The sequence below is a fragment of the Arvicola amphibius genome, chromosome 17, assembly GCF_903992535.2.
Source record: "Arvicola amphibius chromosome 17, mArvAmp1.2, whole genome shotgun sequence".
NCBI classification, from domain to species: Eukaryota; Metazoa; Chordata; class Mammalia; order Rodentia; family Cricetidae; genus Arvicola; species Arvicola amphibius.
Window position 1 is genome coordinate 31266769 of NC_052063.2, and position 21031 is coordinate 31287799.

A 21031-nucleotide genomic window follows, 5' to 3' on the forward strand; every position below is an offset into this window, starting at 1 on the left:
ACGATAGAAAAATTGACCAATTGCACGTCCCCACTGCATAACCAACCAATGATTGGGGACAGCGCGGATTCTGTTCCACCAATAGGAAAAGCGCAGACGGGGCGAAAGGCGGCCACTTCCTGGAGACCACAGGTGTGAGAGCCCTCGCTGTGCCCCAGCCGGACCGGCTTCTGAAGCTAGCAGGTAGGGGCTGTGCGGAACTTGGAAAAGGTTACCGAACGAAGCTGATGGGAGGAGTGGGAAGGGCGGCGGCGAATACGAGTTCCCGTGAAGAAAGCCTTAAACGACTTGCGAAAGTGGGACTCTGGGAGGAGCCTGGGCGGACTCGGTACCTGATTTGGGGAATTTGGGGACAGGCAAGAGCAGGTAAAAAATAGGCATTAGAGTTAGCATAAGTTTAAATGCCAAAAGCGCCCCTAGAAGGGTGACGGCTCCATTGCTTGAGGGACTGAGCTCAGGTCCCTTCCTAGATTAATTAAACAACTGGGTAAGTTCTTGCAGCGCCCCACGCTTCACAGTAGGGCTGAAGCTACTGGCTGGTGACCGGCCATGAGAGTGAAAGACAGAATAGACAAGCCCTAGAAAAAGATGAGGACCAGAGGCAGCTTTACTCTCGGTACCTTATTGGTCCTTTCATAACTGCATAGCTTTCTTATAGAACTCTGGGTGTGGATGACCTCTTATGATTTAATAACTTCAAGAAAGTAAATTAAAAATACTCCCGATTGCCCTGATGCTTCGAGTGAGTGTCACAGTCTAAGCTTACTGTTTCATGTTCTAATAGAAGTGCAGAGATCGGAGTGAACGAAACAAACCACTGTGTGGGTGTGCACACTAACGATGGCAGGCATGGAAGTCGGGATAGCTTGTAGGAGTCTGCTTCCACTGTGTGCATCCTGGGGATCCAACTCAGGTCTTTAAACTTGGTGGCAAATGCCTTTTCCAGATTAGCCATTTTAAAGACCTTCTTGCTCTTTTGTTTTGGAGAAATGATCTCCCTCTAGCCCAGGATAGCCTCAAACTCAGGACAGTCCTCATGGCTCAACCTCCCAAGTAGAGGGATGACAAGTATGAGCCACCACACCCAGCTGCTTCTGTCTTCTCAAGTTTTAACAAAGTCTTCAGTTTTTCCCTTGTTTTTTGTTTTGTTTTGGTTTTGCATGATAGGGAAATTCTTTCATTCCCAAGAGTTCAGGGGATTTTGGCTTTTCAGGAGACAACTGGGGAACAAGCTCAATCAGGGGTTAAGAGGAAATTGAGTTGGACTCCTGCCTGATCCCTCATTGTGGTAGGATGAATGTGGGGGTGGCACACAGCGAAGTGAACCCCAACACTCGAGTGATGAATAGTCGGGGCATCTGGCTGGCCTACATCATCTTGGTAGGACTGCTGCATGTGGTTCTACTCAGCATCCCTTTCTTCAGCATTCCTGTTGTCTGGACCCTGACCAACGTCATCCATAACTTGGTGAGCACTAAACCACACCCTTGTACCCAACCCAGGTCTATCCCAAAACAAAACAAAGTCACCAACTGTTTGGGAATGTATGTCTTCCTTTTGGGATCTTGCTTGGCATTGCTCCTGCCCCAGGGACTACTTTCCAGCCCTCACACTTCCCCTTTCCCTCCTCCCAGGCAATGTATATCTTCCTGCACACAGTAAAAGGGACGCCCTTTGAGACCCCTGACCAAGGAAAGGCTCGGCTGTTGACACACTGGGAACAGATGGACTATGGGCTACAATTTACCTCCTCCCGAAAGTTCCTCAGCATCTCTCCTATTGTACTGTGAGTTTGGGGTAGAGGAGATGCTGGGTCACATTGGCTCTACGAACCAAGAAAAATGTACTAGGGGTGGGGAAATGGCTTAGTCAGTCAGGTTCTTCCCACACAAGCATAAGGACTGGAGTTCAATCCCCAGCATATATGTAAAAGCCAAATATGACCACACACAACCATGGGTGCCTATAATTCCAGAACTGAAGAGTTGGAGGCAGGAAGATTCCCAGGGCTTGCTGACTAACTAGTCTACCCAAAATACTGCACTTCAAAGAGACCCCAGCTTCAAAAAAAAAAAAAAAAAGTGGAGAGCAATCAAAGAAGATTCATGTTGCCCTCTAGTCTACACACACACACACTACTGTATGTGTATAGGACTAGTACACTACTCCTAAGCCTACAGAGAGTATATTATAAAGTACAAGATAGTAATTAAGCATTCCTTGCTGGTTCCATGGTAATAAGGAAAGGAAGGAGGGACTGAAAATAAATCAAACTCCTATATGAATCCAAGTGATTTTACAGTCCCAAAAGAAGCAAATAAGTAGCCGGGAACACACCTTTAATCCCAGCACTTGGGAGGCAGAGGCAGGCAGATCTCTGTGAGTTCAAGGCCAGCCTGGTCTACAAGAGCTAGTTCCAGGACAACCAGGGCTACTACACAGAGAAAGAAACCCTGTCTCAAAAAACAAAACAAACAAAAAGCAAATAGTTAAAGGCAGAGCTGATTAAAAAGTAAAACTGATTTGGGGAAAGGAAACAAAAGGCTCAAAAAGTAATGCAAGGCAAAACAGCTTTGGCTGTCATTTGCAATTTATCATTAACAACTAGCAAATGGGCTGAGGTCTTGCTCAGTGGTAGAGCGCTTGCTGCACAAGCACAAGACCCTGGGTTTGGTCCTCAGCTTGGGGGGGTGTGTGACAACAATTAGCAAACAAACTGATGTACAGTCTCTAGTTACAGATGCCTTCTGATCATATCCTAAACCTCATTTAAACACTGTTTAATTTAGCTGGAGTAGTTTTGGACTACAAAGACTGTATGCAGTAAAACTAGTGATTCAAAATAGAAAAAGACGATCACGAGAAAGGCATGAACGTGGGTATGGAAAGCCAACATTTGTCACCCTGTTTTTTTCTCCCTAGCTACCTACTGGCCAGCTTCTACACCAAGTATGATGCTGCTCATTTCCTCATCAACACTGCCTCACTGCTCAGCGTACTGCTGCCTAAGCTACCCCAATTCCATGGGGTTCGTCTCTTTGGAATCAACAAATACTGAGAGATGAGTTGACAGTTCTGCAGGCACTGAGAGAAAGCACTGGAACAGAGAGATACAATGGCTTCCCTTCTCCGTGCTCTTCTGTATCTTGGAAGTCTGGGAGACAAGACAAACCTTTCTGAACTCCAAGAAGGAAGAAATTGGAAACTGGGGTTCCTGAGCCCAGCCTTAATAGGGTCAAGATTGTCTGAATCAGGAAAGGTGGATGAGGTGAAGGGCCACACCACTCTCCTCTGTACAGCAAGAAGCCATCCATACTTGGGCAGCTTGTCTGATGATTCTGTTTCCATGTCTCCCAAACGTACCACCTTCAAGTTCTGTTTTGCTGTATATTTTCCTTAAAATAAAGTTTTCAGTTATGACTGAAATTTGATAAGCCAGAAGAATAGAGAGATGTTCTCAATGCTGGAGAGGAAATATAGAATCCTGACTATAAAAGATTTAAGCAAATTTTTATCGCTACTCCTTTGATCCAATACAGGGTAGCCTTCACTCTCAGGTAACAGCAAGGAAAGAATTCTCAAATAAGAAAAAAGTGCTTCTGAGCTAGGTGTGGTAGCACGGACCTATAATCCCAGCCCTCAGGAGGCAGAGGCAGAAGAATCACTGCAAGCTGGAAGCCAGCCTGGTCTACACATAGTAAGACTCAGTCTCCAAAGGAAACAGAAAAGAACTCACAACTACATAAGCAAAGAAAAGAAGGAAGATATAAGTTGCCAGTTATATTATTTATAGAAAGATAATCCCCTGGCTTTAAATAGATATGTACATACAAATATGAACAAACTTAAAAAAATACAAACCCTTGGCTCACAAGGGGCCCCCTGGGAACCCCTCCATTCTTCCCCCTCACCCAAGGGCACAGGGCGTAAGTCTGCTTTTTAAAAATTAATTAATTTTGGTCATCCTTGCAAAAACAAGCCTGAAGTTAGGTGGTGTCCCATAAAGTGAAAGTCAGAGGAAAAATTCAATTTCCACTCTGAATTCTGTATCTCCAAAATTAGGGCTACATGCTTTTTCTCTTAGCTAGTACATCAGAGTAAAGGGGGAGGAACCCCTTAAATGGGTTAAGAAATAAGATACACTCATTTAAAAAGGGGTGTGTTTCATTTGCTCTGAGAGCAAATAATAAAGGCATACAGAGCCCAGAGAAGTCACCAGTTCCCACACCTTAGGAACGCACTAACTGGACTAGGTCCGACCCTAAGTTCTTTGCTCTGGCCACCTCCTATTTCTTTGGTATTGTCAGAAGACAAGAGTCAGTTCCTAGGTGTTGGAGAAGAGGGAGACTAGGTCAATGACTTCCTCTAAGTACTGAGTGAAAAATTTAAATTTTTCCCTTTTTAAAGTATTTAAAAAATAAATCAAATTCCATCCTGTGCTGTACACAGCCCTTTTGACTCCCTGACATGGATTTGAGGAAGGAAGAGGGGTGTCAGCGTTGACTCCCTGACATGGATCTGAGGAAGGAAGAGGGGTGTCAGCGATGGAAGGGCCGCCTAACTTTCTTCCGCCGCTTAGGTTTGGCTTCTCCCTTGGGTACTGTACTGTTGGGCTTGGAGGTCGAAGTGGCCCCAGGGCCAGGCTGAGGCGCAGCAAAGAAGCTCCCATTGGACATCTGCCCTGGGGGTACTTGAAAGATCCGGCTCAAGAAATCCTGCAGGTCAGCAGGGGGGGCCTCTGGAGTGGCCCTAAGGGAGAAAAGATAAAATGAGGCAGGAGCCATAACAGTCAGCTACCAAAATTAACTAAACTACACTGGGTCAGTTCCCAAACCTAGAGAGCTAGGCTTCTGAAACCATACAAATGAAACAGTGGTTAAATGAAAGAAGTATCACCTACCTCTGCCGACCACTGGTGCCTGGTACCCGAGAACCAAATGAGATATGGTAAGGAACTCTGTGGGTATCTGGAGAGATTCCCACACGCTGGCATCCAGCCCACTCTGCAAATAGAGATAATTATCCAAAACATCCATTCATAGCAAATGAGATAAATAAATATGATCTTGTATTTAGAAGTCAGAAGTGTGTGTACCTGTGATATCATAGACCTTTCCATCCATCAGTGCAAAGTAGGTGATCTTGAGGCCCAGCATGCTTGACTCTGCCCAAAAGTCTCCCTCCTCAGCAGGATGCAGCCTATTACACTCAGCACAGTATCTGGCGTTCTTAGGTTCCCGATCCATTTCAAACCTCCTGCAACCCAACACATAATTCCTTAATGCTCTTCAAGTGGTCATTACTGTCAAATACGACCACACAATAAGTTATCTTTACTCAGCTATAATATCTGCCTCTCTATACTTTATTTTCAACTTTCTTTTAGTTTGAGGCAGGGTCATGATATATAGCCGAGGCTAGACTTGAACATATAATGCTTCTACCTTAGACTCCTTAGTGCTGGTACTACAGGAGTATAGTTCCATACTGTTTTCACATTTCTATATTTAAACTATTTTTTCTTTCTTTAATGTCTTATTAGCATATAACACTTATGGACACTGATGGCTTTAATTCTGTTTCACATGTGTACAGAGTATTTCGGTCCTTTACCTTCTATCACCCTCTCTTACTCCCACTGATACCCTCCTCTTCCCAACTAACAATCTGCTCTCATGTCTTGACCTTTGTTCGTGTGGGGGTGGTGTAGTGACTTAATCAGTTTCATTAGGGTTGCTTACAGGGCATGGGTACCTTACCAGTAGCTATACAACTTAAAAATTTTTCTCTCAGGGGTTGGAGAAACGGCTCAATGATTAAGAACACTGGCTGCTCTTCCAGAGGTCCTGAGTTCCACTCCCAGCACCCACATGGTAGCTCATAACCATATGTAATAGGATCTGATAGCCTCTTCTGGTATGCACAAAGACAAGTCACTCATATACATAAAATTAGTATTATTTAGAAAAAAAATTCTTTCTTCCAATAACTTTTAACTGCCTATAAATCCTCAAAAAGGTAAGGCCTTGTGAACCCTTTACTGATTATATGATATATATACCCCAAAAAGCCATACTTATGCTAAAGATTTTTATAAAGGTGATTGACTAGAACTAATGCTGACTGTAGGACTTGAATATTGCACTTCTATAGCCAGATTACCTTGGACTTTCTTCAGCCCCTTTAGTCACCATCCACTGTGTTTTACCTTACAACCTTGTGACCAGTAAGTAAATCCTTTGGGTACACGAAACAGACCACTAGCTTCCACCAACTCAGCAGGCTACATGTGAGGCCTACCTGATATTCCCATCATTGGAGTTAAAAAGTATCTTGAGGTTGGAGAGATGGCTCAGGGGTTAAGAGTGCTGTTGCTCTTGCCAAGGACCCAGGTTTAATTTCCAGCACCTACATGGTGGCCCACAACCATCAGTAACGTTGCAGGAGACCCAACTCCCATTTCTGATTTCTGTAGGTACCAGACACACATGGTGCATATATATACATGCAATCAAAACACTTGTACACACATAAATCAATCTAAAAGAAAAAAATTTTAAGTGCTTAATTTATAAGTTTTGCTCTTTATCTATAAAAATATGATTAGTAAGATGGCTCAGTGGGTGAAGGCATGAGCCACCAAGCCTGATGACCTCCGTTCATCCCCAGGGTCCACATGGTGGGAGGAGAGAACTCCGTCAGGTTGTCTCAGGACCTCCACCCTACACCTGTGTGTACAGACATGTTTGTAAGCAAGCAAACGTACATATATAAGTGTGATTTAAAGGATTAAGAGAAAAAAAACCTCAGGAGCTGGAGAGATGGCTCTTACAGAGGACCTGGGTTTAATTCCCAGCACCTAAGTGGTGGTTCATAACCATCCATAACTCCAGGTCTAGAGAACTTGATACCTATTTTTTAAAATGGATGGAATCAGTATCATATTTTATTTGATTTTTACATTTTATTTCTTTTATGTGCATAAGTGTTTGTATGTCTGTGTATCATGTGCATGTCTGGTGGTGCCCTTGGAGGTCAGTAAAGGGCACTGGGTATCAGATCCTATGGGACTGGAATTATGGATGGTTGTGAGCCACCTACCATGTGGCTACTGGGAATTACCTGGGTCCTCTGAAAGAATAGTTAGTGCTGGGGGCTGGAGAGATGGCTCAGTGGTTAAGAGCACCGGCTGCTCTTCCAGAGGTCCTGAGTTCAATTCCCAGCAACCACATGGTGGCTCACAACCATCCATAATGAGATCTAGTGCCCTCTTCTGGTGTGCAGGCACACATGGAGGCAGAATGTTGTATACATAATAAATATATAAATAAATCTTAAAAAAAAAAAAAGAATAGTGCTCTTAACCGCATCTTACCAGCCCTCGATGCCCTCTTCTGACCTCCTCCAGCACCAGGCACACAGGTAGTATGCATACATACTGGCAAACTCACATAAAATACAAAAAAATGTAAAAAAATAAGTAAACAAAAACCTCCTGAAACTGTTAGCACGTTTGAACAAGGTTAGGCATATAAACAGAATCTATGTTCCCAGGCCAAGGTATTCCTATGTGAGATAGGAGCTCACAGAGCCCAGCCTGGCCTTGTGATATATCGCCGGGAATGATCTTGAACCTCAGCTCTTCCCATTTGTACCTCTGGAATGCTGGCATTATAGGCATGTGTCATCACACCTGCTTTATGAGAGCTGTATTTTGGCATCAGCAGTTGAAATCCTCAATCTTTCTATTTTAAAGATTTGGTGATGCACGCTTTATCCCAGCACTAGGGAAGCAGAGGCAGGTGGATCTCTGTGAGTTTGAGGCCAGCCTGGTCTACAGAATGAGTTCCAGGACAGCCAGGACTACACAGAGAAACCCTGTCTCCAAAAATAAAAATTAAAAAAAATCAAAGATTTTTTTGTATACATTTTAATATATGTGTGTATGCATGTAAGTATGTGTGCATGACTGCTGATGCCCTCAGAGCCAGAGTCTGGCTAGAGCTGCAGTTATAGACAGCAATGAAGCATCTGCTGGAGGTGCTGGCAGCAGAAGCCAGATCGCTGGGAAACAGCAAATGCTCTTAACCATGAGCCACCTCTCCAGCCCTAAATCCTCGGTCTAAGCAGCAGGGCAGACATGGCACTCATCGTCTGGGCCCCAGTCATCAACGACACCCAGAGGAAGGTCTTCAGCTACCAGTCACCAAGCTGCAGCCGTCACAGTCCTGTCGTCCTGTCTCGTACCTATGCTTCCCTTGGCATCGGCTGCACATCATAGTATTCATTGCCTCTTTGAGGTCATCTTGTAGCTTCGACAGAAACTCATTCACTGACCGACTCAACTCATTCTCTGCCATTCTTTTCCTAAAAGGAGAAAGGCTTTGTAAGTCAGTGTATTAAGGTACAAAGAAAGAAGATCTGGAGGCCTCCTCAGCGGTAGTTCTCAACCTTCCTGATGTTACAATCCTTTAATACAATTCCGCATGTCATGGAGACCCCCAGCCATAAAGTTATTTTTGATGTTACTTCATAACTGTGATTAATATCTAATATGCAACCCACCTAAAAAGAGTCATTAGACCCCCAAATGGGTCACAGTGCACAGACTGAGAGCCACTTCTGATGTGGGATTCCTCTCTGTACGCTATGAATATGTTTTATTACTATTGGTTAATAAAGAAACTGCTTTGGCCTATAGCAGGGCAGAATATATCCAGGTTGGAAGAGATATAGAGAAAGAGCAGGAGGAGTCAGAAAGATGCCATGTAACTGTCAAAGGAGGAGGGCGCCAGAACCTTAACCAGTAGGCCATGGCCTCGTGGTGATACACAGATTAATAGAAATGGGTTAATTGAAGATGTTAAGAGCAAGTTAGGAATAAGCTATTGGCCAAACAGTGTTGTAATTAATATAGTTTCTGTGTGAGTATTCAGTCCGGGCAGCCAGGAAATGAATATGCACTGTTCTAGAGGTTACAAGCTAAGCTAAAATGACAATTTAAGTTCTTTCTGCCTCAGAGCCTCCACCCACAAGTTCGGGGCCTTCCACTGAGAATTTCCCATCCACTTCCCCTGAATTTTCCCATTTTAAACTCACAGTTCATACTCCTTCCGCCTCTCTGGGTTGCTGACAATGTCCCAAGCTGCCCGCAAAACTTTGAAGGCCTCCTCAGCCCTGGGATGATGATTTTTATCAGGATGGACCTACCCAAAACACAGAGAATTGATTCATCACAAATCAATCCCAACCCTCCCCCATTTCAGGTCCTGAGTGTGTGTGTGTGTGTGTGTGTGTGTGTGTGTGTTTGCGTGTTTAAGAGCATAACTATATATAAATTTTTCGTCAATTACTGTAGCTTGTGGAGAGATCTGAGTTTACATCTAGGCTTTCAAGCTGTATGGCCTTGAATACTTTTATCTGTTATAGATTTTTAAGAGGATTAGGTAAGAATATATATGAAGACACAGGGAGATGGTTCAGTGGGCATTAGGACCTGAGTTCAAATCCCCAGAACCCACATAAAAGTGGACCATACAGAGATCAAGTATCTATAATCCTACCATTCCTACAAAGAGATGGAAAGCAGAGACAAGAGAATCCTCAGAAGCCAGCTAGTCTAGCAGAAGCAGTAGAAAAACAATAGAGACCCTGTCTAGACAAGGTAGAAGGCAAAACCCAATACCTGAAGTTGTGCCCTAGCCCCCACCCCACATCTGTGACCACATTCACAAACAACAGACAGATTTTCCATATCTGGCACAGAATCTAGCTCTAGGGTGATCTGCCATCCCAGTTTGTCTGGAAGTATCCCAGCTCAGCTCTGAAAGTCCCAGACAAACAGGGACAGGTGAATCACCCTACCTGACATTTAAAGCCCTTGCATTTTTGTTTGATTAGCACTCTTAGTATAAAAGTTTCCAATATGTTACAACTTCAAACTCATCTTTTTCAATTTCATGTTTTCTTATCAGGCAGAGTGTGATTGCGCACACCTTTGATCCCAGCTCTGTCAAGGCAGAGACAGTCTGATCTCTGTGAGTTCAAGACTAGCCTGATCTACAAAGCAAGTTCTAGGACAGCCAGGGCTGTTACAGAAAAACTCTGTCTGGAAAACCACACACACACAAACTTATCCAAAGTTGAAAGTGATAGCACAGTCCTAAAATCCAAGCAGTTGGATTCTGAGTTTAAGCCCAGTCTTCCCTCTCAGTAAGCTCTTAGCTACTGCTCGAGCACCATGCCTACCTGTCTGCTGCCCTTCTCCCTGCCATGACGGTCATGAACTCACTCTCTGAAACTGTAAGCAAGCTCCTGTTAAATGCTTTCTTTATTATAAATTGCTTTGATCATGGTGTCTCATCGCAGCAATAGAAAATTAACTAGGAAACACTAATATCCAAAACTTTCTACTGATCTGCCTTTCTGCCCCAGAAATGAAAGAGTATTAAGATCTCAGAAGCTTTTTACGTTTTCAGCCTTTCTCCACAAGAAGCCTTTATCTTCCTACAGCCATCTGCATTACCCAAAAGTACGGAGATGAGTCTCATCACTGCTAACAACAACAACAAAAAGAATGTGTTTAAACTTCATAGTCTGAAGCTGATAAAACAGCCTTTTAAAGGTATTCATATGGGGATCTAGGCTATATACAACAAGCCAACAGAAATTCTAGCCCAGAACAAGAGAGATTTTTTTTGGGGTAGAACTGTGTATATAAAGGATGAGGAAACACTTCTACTCCAAGAGAAGCTGGAAAACAAGAATGTGTGTATGAATGATATTCTCCAAGAGAAGATATATGTATGCTAAAGACATGAAGCTGAGACAAAGAAGTTCTACTACTATTGGTGACAATTTGAGGGAAGAAGTAATTGTTATCTACTCTTAAGAATATCCTAGGCCATCCACTAAGGAACATGTCTTTTTCACCAAATTTAGTTCCTCGCTAAATTAATACTCTGGGGGCTTATTGTACTTTTAGTTGTCAAGGAAAATATTGGGTGCCCACTCCAGTCTGTCATACAGCCACTGTGGTAATTTGCAGATTATAATATTTTTCCAATCCAGGCCCATACATTCAGTCAAGTCAGCCTCAGGTGCAGTTTTACACATATTACTTATATTCATAATATAGTTTTAGTACAGAAATAGCAATCGCAGGGCGGGGCTTCAGCTCAGGTACAGAGTGCATGCTAGAATGAGCAAGGCTCTGGGTTTGACCCCCCAGCACTGCAAAAAAAAAAAAAAAACAACTCATTTTTCTCAAGTATACAGTACATCAAAACTCCCGCCTACCTAGTTAACAAAAGCAACATATCTTCATGCACATATGTGACATACATGTCTCTCTTATGATTTATGCTCCCTTTTTTCTTCCCTTTCATATTCTGGGTTGTAGTGATATTTCATTTATATTTTAATAAATAAAGCTTTCCTGGAATTCAGAGACTAAAACAACCGCCTGATCAGCCTTACACACCAGGCAGTGGTGACACACACCTTTAATCCCAGTAGCCACATTAGTTTGCCATAGAAATCAGTGGTAGTGGTGCATGCCTTTAATCCCAGAACCAGAGAGGATTATATAATGGGAGGAAATAGCTTTCAGACACAGTCTCATTCTGAGATTCCTGAAGTCGGCAGGATCGCCATTTCGGACTGAGGTAGAGGTAAGAGTCAGTGGCTGGCCGTTTTATTTTTCTGACCTTCAGGCTGAACCCCAATTTCTGTCTCTGTATTTTTATTAATCATGCTACACTGGGTCTTAAAATCACATGTACAGCAGAGGACAACACTTGCCCAGCATGCACAGGTCCTGGACTCCACCCTCAATCTCACAAGAGAGAAGAAGCGGTTTTCACTGTCCTGGTCCTGGAATAACCACTGGCATGCACAACCCGAACACTCTCACACAAGGTCCACATTTGCCTCTCTAGGAGAGGCTAGTTTTCTCCATGTTTAAAATCTGTTGGGGCTGGAGAGTCGGCTCAGTGGCTAAAATACTTGGTCCCACATGGTAGCTCACAACCATCACCAACTCGAGGGGATCCAGCTGCAGGGGGTCCACACTCTTCATCTCCCCGGGTACCAGTTCGCACGTGGTGCATGTGCATACATGGAGGCAAACACTCATACACACGTAAAATACATCTAAAAAGATAAGTTCTTGCCAGGTGTTGGTGGCACAGGCCTTTAATCCTAAGGAGGCAGAAGCAAGTGGATCTCTGTGTGTTTGAAGTCAGCCTGAGTTTGAGATCTACAGAGCTAGTTCCAGGACAGACAGGACATATGAAATCCTGTCTCAAAAAAAAAAAAAAAAAAAAAAAAAAAAAAAAAAAAATCTTTAAATTCCTCCTTTTCCTCTTTTACCATTCATGGTGATGCACATTTATAATCCCAGTACTTCAACAAAACAAAAATTCCTTTGTTCAGGTGAGAGCAACTGAGATACTGCCTGTCTGTAAAGGATTTCATTTAGCTATTGCAAAGTGAGTGAGTTCAACCCTGTCTGTCAAATAACCCCCACCATCCCCTAAAAAAAACCCTCAAGACAAGAGACTTTAAATGGAGAGAAAGTAAGCTCCCTAGTCAGAGACGTCCATGATCCTTCCTTAGAATGTCTCCCTTCGCTTAGCTAGGAGTAGAGGCAAGCGCCTGTAAACCACAGCACTCAGAATGGAGGCAGGAGAATCGTGAATCTAGGTGAGCCTGTCTACACAGTGAAACTCGGCTTCAAAACAAAACAAAGGAATGCAATCCTTCAGCTTCAGTAAAACTGGAACAGAAAATACATAAGAGGAACAAGAAGCAAAGGATACTCACCATCACTGCTAGCTGCCTATAGGCCTTCTTTAGTTCAATATCTGACGCTGTAGCTTCAACCCCCAGCACATGAAAAGGGTTTAGTTCATCCTCAGGAACCCCAGCCATGGTCAAAAGTCTGGCTACTTCCTCTTCTGGCTGGCAGCAGCGCCCACTAGCGGCAGGTGCATTACCTTGCTTGTTAGTCCTCTGCCTGACCCAAGGCAACTCCAGCCAGTTCCACTGAACTAATCTTACCAGCCGCTGCCATGGTCGGCTATCTCGCAGCAGAGTCAAGCAACGATGCAAGGCTGGAGAATCCAGCCAAGAGAACAGCCAGGTGGTCTTATCCCTCCAGCCTAACCGATCACCCAGTCCCACCAAAAATCGCCAGCCCAACTGTAGACAACCCAAAAAGAGGGCAAGAGCCAGGAGGAGGAAAGCACCCACTAGCCTAAGAAAACGGGTGACTAGCCCTGCTGCACAGTAAAAGCTCTGGCTTAGAAACTGGACCATCACCTGGGCCCAGTCCCCCAATCTCCCTGCCCAGGCTCCCACCCAAACTCGAAAAAGGTCCAGGTCACTGCCTTTCAGCTGCCTGCACGCGTAAATGAGATGGCCACAAGTTTCCACGTACTCTCCCACCAACACCAGAAGTTCAATCAGCCACCAGAAGCCCGCTTGTCCAAGCTGACATAGTTCCTCCACTCCCCAGAGCCCCAGGCCTCTGCGCTTATCTGCCTGATTTCGTTTTCGGCCCAGCCGATGACGACCAGGGGACCTGGGATCTCTGCGTCCACTATCCCGAGTATCCTCCTTGGTCAAAAAACGGTGTCTCTGCTTCCGGGACAGGGGTTTCTTTCCACTGGACACACGTGGAAAGTCACTGGGAAATTTAAGAGGTTCCTCCTCATCATCCTCTTCTAACTCTTCATCTTCCCCTAAGGCTGGAGAGGTGCAGTGGTGGCAGAAGCTGCTAGAAGAGCCATCGCCTTCCTCAGAATAGGTCCCTTCAAGGACTCCAGGGCTTCCCTGGCAGTTACAAGCAGGTGGAATGGAAAGAAAGGAAGGGCTCCCATCTTCCTGGTACCCAGTCTCGTTCTCTCTTGAGGGCTCCTGGTCCACTCCTGACTCTTCCGATGACGCCTCACTGTCATCGGGGTACCCTCCTTCTCCAGGTGGTCCTGGACCCCTCGGAGGACCATGGCTTGGATCCGACCAGTGGGCTGGGTTTGGGGGTTGTGTGTACTTAGGACCAGAGTGCTCTGTGAAGCAGCGTGTACCATTCGGAGCAGTCTCTGTTGAGTTCCTGAGTCCTGAGAATGAAAGTATTTCAGGGTCCACAGAGGGTCCTGATGTCCTGAGGGAGGTACCACCGCTCTGCTGGGCTCCACACAACCCTCCTTCTCCGGGGTGCTTCTGGGCCATGACCCCGTGGCTTCCTGAGGATTTTAGGTCACAGCCATCATGAAAAGTTCTATTGCCTGCAACAAAGTTATCAAGTTGGGAATGGTCAAGAATAGAACCAAGAGACAAAGTTAAACAATGTACCCACTCCCCCAACCGCGTAAATTCAAATTCTTTGGGGGCATTGCTAACCCTGACAATAAACCTTACTTAGGCTGACCACAAACCTGCTTGCACCAACCCTCGACCTCAGGAACCTCCTTACCCCCGAAATTTTAATTTTTCTTCTTTCCCCCAAGAAGCTAAACTCTTCAATCTGGGAACTGGGCGTGGGGGGTGGGGGGTTACCGCAAAGGGTGTGGTCGGGGGGTTGGGATTACTCTTAGAAAAAAGACTGCCTTAAAGAGAGAGGCCGCAATCTGTCAGAAAAGGGTGGGGACAGTACAGATTAGGAGGAAAATCTCAGGGCGGAGTTTAAGAGGTGCCCCAGCAAAAGACCCCCCGAGAACCCACCGACTGGGTCCAGGGGCAAAGGCGACTTACCGAACCGCGGCGGTAACTCCTCCCCCTCGAGCAGCTGCGCCTGAGGCCAGGGGGAGCTACGAGAGCAGCTCCCCCGGCTCCGCCTCCCGCTCCGCTTCCGCCTTCCGTCCCCGCCGCGGCCGCCGACTTCCACTTCCGGGGTCACCGGGGGAAAAGACGGGAAGGAAAGAGAAGAGCGGTTGGCGGGGGCGCGAGCCGGCGCGGAGTCAATCGAAGGGGCGGCGCTAGAGCGCCCTGGCCACGCCTCTTAAAGCGCCCTCGGCCGCCTTGCGGGCCACACGGGTCGCGCGGCGAGTGAGCGGCCGAGGTCCGCTGAGGCCTGCGGCTGTGTTCCTTGTCTCTGCTGAGACTGGAAGATGAAGGGCAGCCGCCGGTGCACACATAGTCTGTGGCTTGCAGACAGTCAGAGTACGCAGGGGAGTCAGCGCCCCGCGCCCAGACCCGGCCAGAGAGGAAGCGAAGTGTGCGTTCCGGACTGGCTCGCCCCTTGACTACACGCGACACTCCTCTCCCGGACCCAGCCGGCGAGCTCCCATGCAGCTGATCCGCCCCCTAGGGACGCGGCGCATGGGCCGGGCCAGGGAGTGCGGCCAGGGGCTCCGGAGCGAGGCTCCGCGGGGCTCAGAACCCCGCGCTCATCTGCATGCTGCTTTGCATCTCATTTACATAGTAAGCTTGGGGTCGACGCCCGCACGCGCCCCCACCCCTACGCAGACCCTTGTGGATCCACTACACACACTCCTGAAGCCTTACAGTTCTGTCATTGTCCCTGCCAGGCCCGTCTTGCTCCGCAAGTTTTTTTCACCCATGAACACCCCCACCAGCACGGGTAATAAAACCCTTCCCCGCATCCCGCATCCGACCACCCGGTTCTCCAGAAGACAATACTCCAATTCTCTGGGAAGTGGGAGAAACCAAGCTGGACTTGGGGGTGGAATGGGACCCCATTGGGACTTTGAAAACGTCAATTTGTCGATTAATCTCCTCATCATTCAGACACCTTCTATCTTAGTCTTGGTGGGGGTCCCAAAACTCTCCATTGCTTAGTTAGGGGGGCGTCCCTGGGTCCTGGATTAGGGAAGTAGGTAGCCTGAGTTCCCCCCACACAGGGGAGGATTGAGGGGGCCCGCCCCGTGATGTCATCCCCCCCCCAACACACACCCTGTCTCCTTCCTCCCCACACACCCCTACCCCCAAGCTACTTGCTTTTAGCTCACAGGGTTTGGCTCGGACTTGTAGACGTTTAGGGAGCACCGAACACAGGGGACCTGGGGGGGATGTCTGTGGCCAACAGCCACCCCTACGCCTAGGACCTGGGGCTGGGATGAAGCTGGAGGTCTAAGCAGTTCCACCCTTTGCTCTCCTCAACCCTGGAGGGTGGTGAGTAGTGAACCCCCTCCCTAACCTCTCCTTGTCTAGGGTACCAGACTCTTAAGCGATTGAGAAGAACCCCACGAGTTCTCCAGTCCAGCTCTTAGCCTAGGACTTCAATATCCAAAAGACAGCAAATGGGAAAGTTTATCGGCATCACCCTGCTCCCACAGGGAGCTTGCCAATGCCAGCCTCTCCTCAGTGATCCCTCAGGATCAGAATTCAAATCCCATTGGCAGCCCGGGCATGCCAGGATGAGAGGGTGGGTGGAACAATTCCCATGCATGTCTGAGGCGAGTAGCAAGTGGATATCAGGTTGGGCGATGTCAGTGAGCCAGGCGCCTGCTTATTCCATGTAGGGCCATGAGATTTGGACTGGCTGTATTCGGCTTGTACCCCATCTTGGCATAAAGCCAAGACTTCAAAATCTTGACAGGGTAACTGGGTGACTCTTAATTCCTTATCTGAAACTCTTAACTCTCTATTCCCTTGCTTCCTTGGGGGTTGCATTTAGATCACAGGGTTTGGGCTCCAACTTACAGTTTAGGGAGCAACAAGCACAGTGGCTAGGGTGGGGGTGCCTGCAGCCAATGGCCACCCTGTGTCTAGGACCTCTGGGTTGGGATGAAACTGGGGGTCTAAACAGCTCTCCTCAGCCCTGGAGGGTGGTGAGCAGTAGTCCTGAGACCCTAAGATGACTCATTCTCCCTCTTCCTTCCTCTCCCTGTTTTATTAACCCTGCCCTGTCCGATGCAGCAGCGGGTTGGTATTGCATCCCAAGTGCGAACGAGGGGAGTTGCTTTTTAGTTGGACAGGTCACTCTTCAAAAGAAATGGAGGTACAGAGTCCTCAAGTCATGGTTTCTGTTCTTTTCCAGATTTACCGCCCCCTGCCCCAAAGTTACAGATGGATGAGAGAAGCTGACCTTCCGCTCTGGGACTATCTTCCCTTCTACCATGGAGAAAGCCTTGTTGCCGCTGACCATAACATCTGACCCAAGGCCCTTCAATCAACAGCTCCCCGAGCCTCCGGACCTGAGATGTGCCTTGGAACCCCAGGACAGCCTTGAACTGGCGCCTGCTCTTGTGTGCGTGCTTTGCTGCTGCTTTGGAATCATCTACTGCTGCTTCGGTGAGGGCAGGGCCTGGGGGGCAGCTGCCTGAGACTGTTGTCCTCAAGAATGATGCCAGTTTTCCTCCTTGTTCCGGCCACTCCACCTCCTTTGTCAGAGTTTTCCATACTGCCTCTGGCAGCCTCTCATCTCTGTTATCTGCCTTTCTTTCGTCTCCTGCTTCAAAATCCCATTCCCAGTTGTCCTCCCCACCAGAGATTTCAACTATCCTCAGAATCTGAGTCAGTCTGTGGTGATTTGGACATTGTCCTTTTTTCTCTCCACAATGCCATTCCACCTCCAGTTTTCTCCACCTATCCCCTCCGCTTCTGAGTGTCCTTATTTAACACTGGGCTAGTCCTTCTCTTTCCTTTGCCTGGAGGTCCCCATGGAATGCTGTTTCTGGCTTCTACGCCTTTGATTAGCTGTTCCCTTCCCAACACAGCAGAGCCATCCCTGTAGGACCCCCTTTCTGCCTCTCAATGCCTCCTGCCTCCCTTCCCAGGCTACCGCTGCTTCAAGGCAGTGATGTTTCTCTCCGGTCTGCTGTCGGGAGCTCTGGTGATCTTCCTCCTGTGCCACAAGGAGCGAGTGTTGGAGACACAGCTGAGCCTGGAGGTGAGCGCAGGCATCGCGCTGGGCATCGGACTCCTCTGCGGCCTGGTCACCATGCTGGTTCGCAGCGTCGGGCTCTTTCTGACTGGTCTGCTGCTAGGTCTGACCCTAGGTGCTGGAACCTTATTGGGCACAGAACCAGTCTACCAGCCACATTCAGCCTGGGTGCCAATCGGTGGACTGATGGGGCTGGCGCTGCTGGGAGCCCTGCTCACACTCCGGTGGCCACGTCCATTCACAGTCCTAGGCACAGCCCTCCTGGGCGCTGCCGTGCTGGTGGCCTGTGCTGACTACTTCTTGGAAGGGCTGGCACTGGGCACTCGGCTGAGCGAACGCCTGCAGGCGCTTCCAGGATTGCTTCCTCTTTGCTGGTATAGCTGGGTCTTACTGGGGACCTGGCCAATCTTGGGGGCTCTTGGGACACTGGCCCAGTGGAAACTCATGGCTGAGGAACGCGGAAGCCACACCAATGGTGAGTTAGTGCCCCAACTGCTATCCCTGATTCCGACACGTGAGGGGAAGGGAAAAGATGGAGAAGTGAGGATGGGGGAGGATTCCCATGTCAAACAGGGCAGGCACTGAAGGAAAGCTAGAGTTGAAATAGCCAAAGGAAGGGGCTGGAGAGATGGCTCAGAGGTTAAGAGCATTGCCTGCTCTTCCAAAGGTCCTGAGTTCAATTCCCAGCAACCACATGGTGGCTGACAACCATCCGTAATGGGGTATGGTGCCCTCTTCTGGCCTGCAGGCATACACACAGACAGAATATTGTGTACATAATAAATAAATATTTAAAAAAAAAAAAAGAAATAGCCAAAGGAAGTCTGGGTAGAATAAGAAGAAAGCTTGCCAGGAGATGCAGGAAGTAAGTTAGGACTCTTCTGAGGGGGAGGAGGACGGTAGAGGAAATCTAGTGTCTGGACTTGGCATTCAGGACCTAAAAAGCCCCCTTGAATCTGTATTGCCTCCTCCCCAACAGTGGTCTTGAGCCACCAGAGAAGGCATCTCCAGCTCCTCCGGATCCATCAGCAAGAGGCTAAGTGGCATCGGAACCCTTCTGGAGTGGGACTGTATGAAGGCAGCTATCGAAGTCAACTTTCCCCCAATATCCGGAGCCCTGGTGACAGTCTGGCTCCAGTGAGCGGGAGGGTGAGGTACCCTGGGGAAGATGGGTCAGAGGGCGTACAGTGATGGCCAGGGTGAGCTTAGGGTCTGACCCAGAACCCCCTTCTACTCTCTCTGGCCTGTGTCCACGCCGAGGTATCTCCAGAGTCTCCGTGAGGCCACGGGTCCCCGCACCGTCCTGGACCTGGGTTCTGAGTGCAGTCCCACTGCCCTCTGTCCATCTTCTCATTCCGCCCAGACCTGAGCCTAAGCCTCTGTGATGCCGCTACCCAAGTAAGGGCAGGAGATTGCTAAGTGGATATGGCCTGAGCCCACGGGACCCACACAGAGTTCCCTACCTCTTGGACTTGGAGATAGTCTCTATCCCCAGACTAACCCTTTTAAAGGCAGGCAGAGAGAATTCTTGTACAGATGGGAGAGAGCAATACAGCACCTACCTCTGTCAGTGGTCACGGTGCCCTGGTCCCTAGAGACACTGGCTCCAAACCAAGGAGATTTACCCAAAACAGCTTTAAAAAAAAAATTCCTGTAGTGCCGAGACAGAACCTAGAGTGTTGTCCAGAGTAGGCAAGCGTCCTACCACTGAACTACGACCATTCCCAAATATCCGTTTAAACGTCCCGATGTGCCTTACTATGGTAAATACAGGGCTCTATTGTAGGACCTGTAGAAGACCCAGGAGCCCCCTGAGGCATTAACAGTTTTTCTGGTAGGGAAAATGGCACAGAAGTATCTAAGATCCCCCAGCTCCCAGGCTCCTTAGGGGTACCTGGACTTCTGGTTGGCCTTTCTCAGTGGACCCCATAGTCTTGAGTCCCCTCTACCTCAGGGGAATGGCAATCCTCCATGGTGCTTTCTCCTTTCTCTTCAATGAGGGAAGACCACAGAATCTGCCTCAGCTCCCCTCTCCAAGAGCTGGCTCCTTCTCCAAGAAGAGAGCATTGACTCACATACCTAATTCTTGCCTTTTTGTTCAGAGAAACCTGAGCTTCAGGGCTGCACGGTAGTCAAGTGCCTTCTGCCTCCACTAACCTGTCCTAACGCTCCCTCCTCTGACTCTACTAAGCAAGATCTACTTCCTGGTTTCCCAGACAGTATGAAGGAACACACATCCCTCCCCCAGCAGCAAATCTGTAATGAGAGGGGGGAAGAACAAGGGGACATGGGAATAAAATGGCTTTGAAAATTCAACTGGGGAGCTGGACCTCTCCCGTAGCTTTTTACTTTCTTTACACGGCAAAGCAAAGGTAATCAGTCCAGGGCTGGAGAGGTGGCTCAGAGGTTAAGAGCACTGGCTGCTCTACCAGAGGTCCTGAGTTCAATTCCCAGCAACCACATGGTGGCTCACAACCATCTGTAATGAGATCTGATGCCCTCTACTGGCCTATAGGATATATGTAGGCAGAATACTGTATACATAATAAATAATTTTTGTAAAAAAAAATTAGTCTGTCCCTAAAGATCTGCTGTGGCACCTTTATCATGTATCACATTATGTATATGATGTACGTATACACATGATACACATATGTACCCAGACAGCTCAGCTCTCAGGAACACAAAGTTAGCCTTTATTAAATACAAATGTGTCAGACTCCATCAATCTGACATATAACATTTCACATATAACATTTCATCTAACATAACAACCCTATAACATTGAGATTGACCTTATTTTGTTAATAGAGAATACAAGGTTTTCCAAGTTTTTTGTTTGTTTGTTTGTTTGTTTGTTTGTTTGTTTTGAGACAAGGTTTTTCTGTAGCTTTGGAGCCTGTCCTGGAACTAGCTCTTGTAGACCAGGCTGGCCTCGAACTCAGAGATCTGCCTGCCTCTGCCTCCTGAGTGCTAAGATTAAAGATGTGTGCCTGGTCAAATTTTAAAAAAATAAAAGACTTGCGCCGCCACCGCCCGGCCTCCCAGGATTAATTAACTCACTGAAAGTCACAGGTGGCTCAAGGACTCCAGAGCCCTTGCTCAGTTTACTGACTGTGCCGTTTCTTGCTCTTGACGTTGGCAGAACAGCCCAGGTGTTGAGTAGATCGGCTGTTGCCTCTG

At 47.5% G+C, this 21031-nt stretch overlaps 3 protein-coding genes across 7 annotated transcripts; 2 read left to right on the plus strand and 1 right to left on the minus strand.

The window, feature by feature from the left end:
* The first annotated feature begins 72 nt into the window (after positions 1 to 72).
* Ormdl2 (ORMDL sphingolipid biosynthesis regulator 2) lies at positions 73 to 3441 on the plus strand. 2 transcript variants are annotated; one of them, XM_038314379.2, is made up of 4 exons: positions 73 to 183; positions 1293 to 1467; positions 1635 to 1786; positions 2923 to 3441. In XM_038314379.2, the coding sequence occupies exons 2-4, from the start codon at positions 1294 to 1296 to the stop codon at positions 3056 to 3058; spliced, it is 462 nt and encodes a 153-aa protein (XP_038170307.1). In that variant the 5' UTR covers positions 73 to 183; position 1293; the 3' UTR covers positions 3059 to 3441. The 2 variants fall into 2 exon arrangements, with proteins under 2 accessions (XP_038170307.1, XP_038170308.1); XM_038314380.2 differs by having other exon boundaries at positions 109 to 183; positions 1214 to 1467.
* Positions 3442 to 3767: 326 nt separating this feature from the next.
* Positions 3768 to 14890, minus strand: Dnajc14 (DnaJ heat shock protein family (Hsp40) member C14). 3 transcript variants are annotated; one of them, XM_038314373.2, is made up of 8 exons: positions 14755 to 14890; positions 12826 to 14288; positions 9100 to 9206; positions 8248 to 8367; positions 5096 to 5256; positions 4901 to 5003; positions 4548 to 4749; positions 3768 to 4502 (listed from the first exon to the last, which is right to left on the minus strand). In XM_038314373.2, the coding sequence occupies exons 2-8, from the start codon at positions 14230 to 14232 to the stop codon at positions 4494 to 4496; spliced, it is 2109 nt and encodes a 702-aa protein (XP_038170301.1). In that variant the 5' UTR covers positions 14233 to 14288; positions 14755 to 14890; the 3' UTR covers positions 3768 to 4493. The 3 variants fall into 3 exon arrangements, with proteins under 3 accessions (XP_038170301.1, XP_038170303.1, XP_038170302.1); XM_038314375.2 differs by lacking the exon at positions 14755 to 14890 and adding an exon at positions 14725 to 14743; XM_038314374.1 differs by lacking the exon at positions 3768 to 4502 and having other exon boundaries at positions 4511 to 4749.
* A 34-nt stretch (positions 14891 to 14924) lies between these two features.
* On the plus strand, positions 14925 to 20164 carry LOC119803224 (transmembrane protein 198-like). 2 transcript variants are annotated; one of them, XM_038314376.1, is made up of 4 exons: positions 14925 to 15423; positions 17003 to 17256; positions 17742 to 18323; positions 18828 to 20164. In XM_038314376.1, the coding sequence occupies exons 2-4, from the start codon at positions 17082 to 17084 to the stop codon at positions 19037 to 19039; spliced, it is 969 nt and encodes a 322-aa protein (XP_038170304.1). In that variant the 5' UTR covers positions 14925 to 15423; positions 17003 to 17081; the 3' UTR covers positions 19040 to 20164. The 2 variants fall into 2 exon arrangements, with proteins under 2 accessions (XP_038170304.1, XP_038170305.1); XM_038314377.1 differs by lacking the exon at positions 14925 to 15423 and adding an exon at positions 15940 to 16134.
* Positions 20165 to 21031: the final 867 nt, after the last annotated feature.

Bases quoted from the DNA above. Each gene is read 5' to 3' on its own strand.
- LOC119803224 (XM_038314376.1), top strand. From the start codon at position 17,082: ATGGAGAAAGCCTTGTTGCCGCTGACCATAACATCTGACCCAAGGCCC. The intron at 17,257-17,741 runs GTGAGGGCAGGG...CTCCCTTCCCAG, and splicing joins AATCATCTACTGCTGCTTCG to GCTACCGCTGCTTCAAGGCA. The intron at 18,324-18,827 runs GTGAGTTAGTGC...CCTCCCCAACAG, and splicing joins ACGCGGAAGCCACACCAATG to TGGTCTTGAGCCACCAGAGA.
- Ormdl2 (XM_038314379.2), top strand. From the start codon at position 1,294: ATGAATGTGGGGGTGGCACACAGCGAAGTGAACCCCAACACTCGAGTG. The intron at 1,468-1,634 runs GTGAGCACTAAA...CCCTCCTCCCAG, and splicing joins CCAACGTCATCCATAACTTG to GCAATGTATATCTTCCTGCA. The intron at 1,787-2,922 runs GTGAGTTTGGGG...TTTTCTCCCTAG, and splicing joins AGCATCTCTCCTATTGTACT to CTACCTACTGGCCAGCTTCT.
- Dnajc14 (XM_038314373.2), bottom strand. From the start codon at position 14,232: ATGGCCCAGAAGCACCCCGGAGAAGGAGGGTTGTGTGGAGCCCAGCAG. The intron at 9,207-12,825 runs GTGAGTATCCTT...TGTTTTGGGTAG, and splicing joins ATAGGCAGCTAGCAGTGATG to GTCCATCCTGATAAAAATCA. The intron at 5,004-5,095 runs GTACACACACTT...CTCTATTTGCAG, and splicing joins AAAGGTCTATGATATCACAG to AGTGGGCTGGATGCCAGCGT.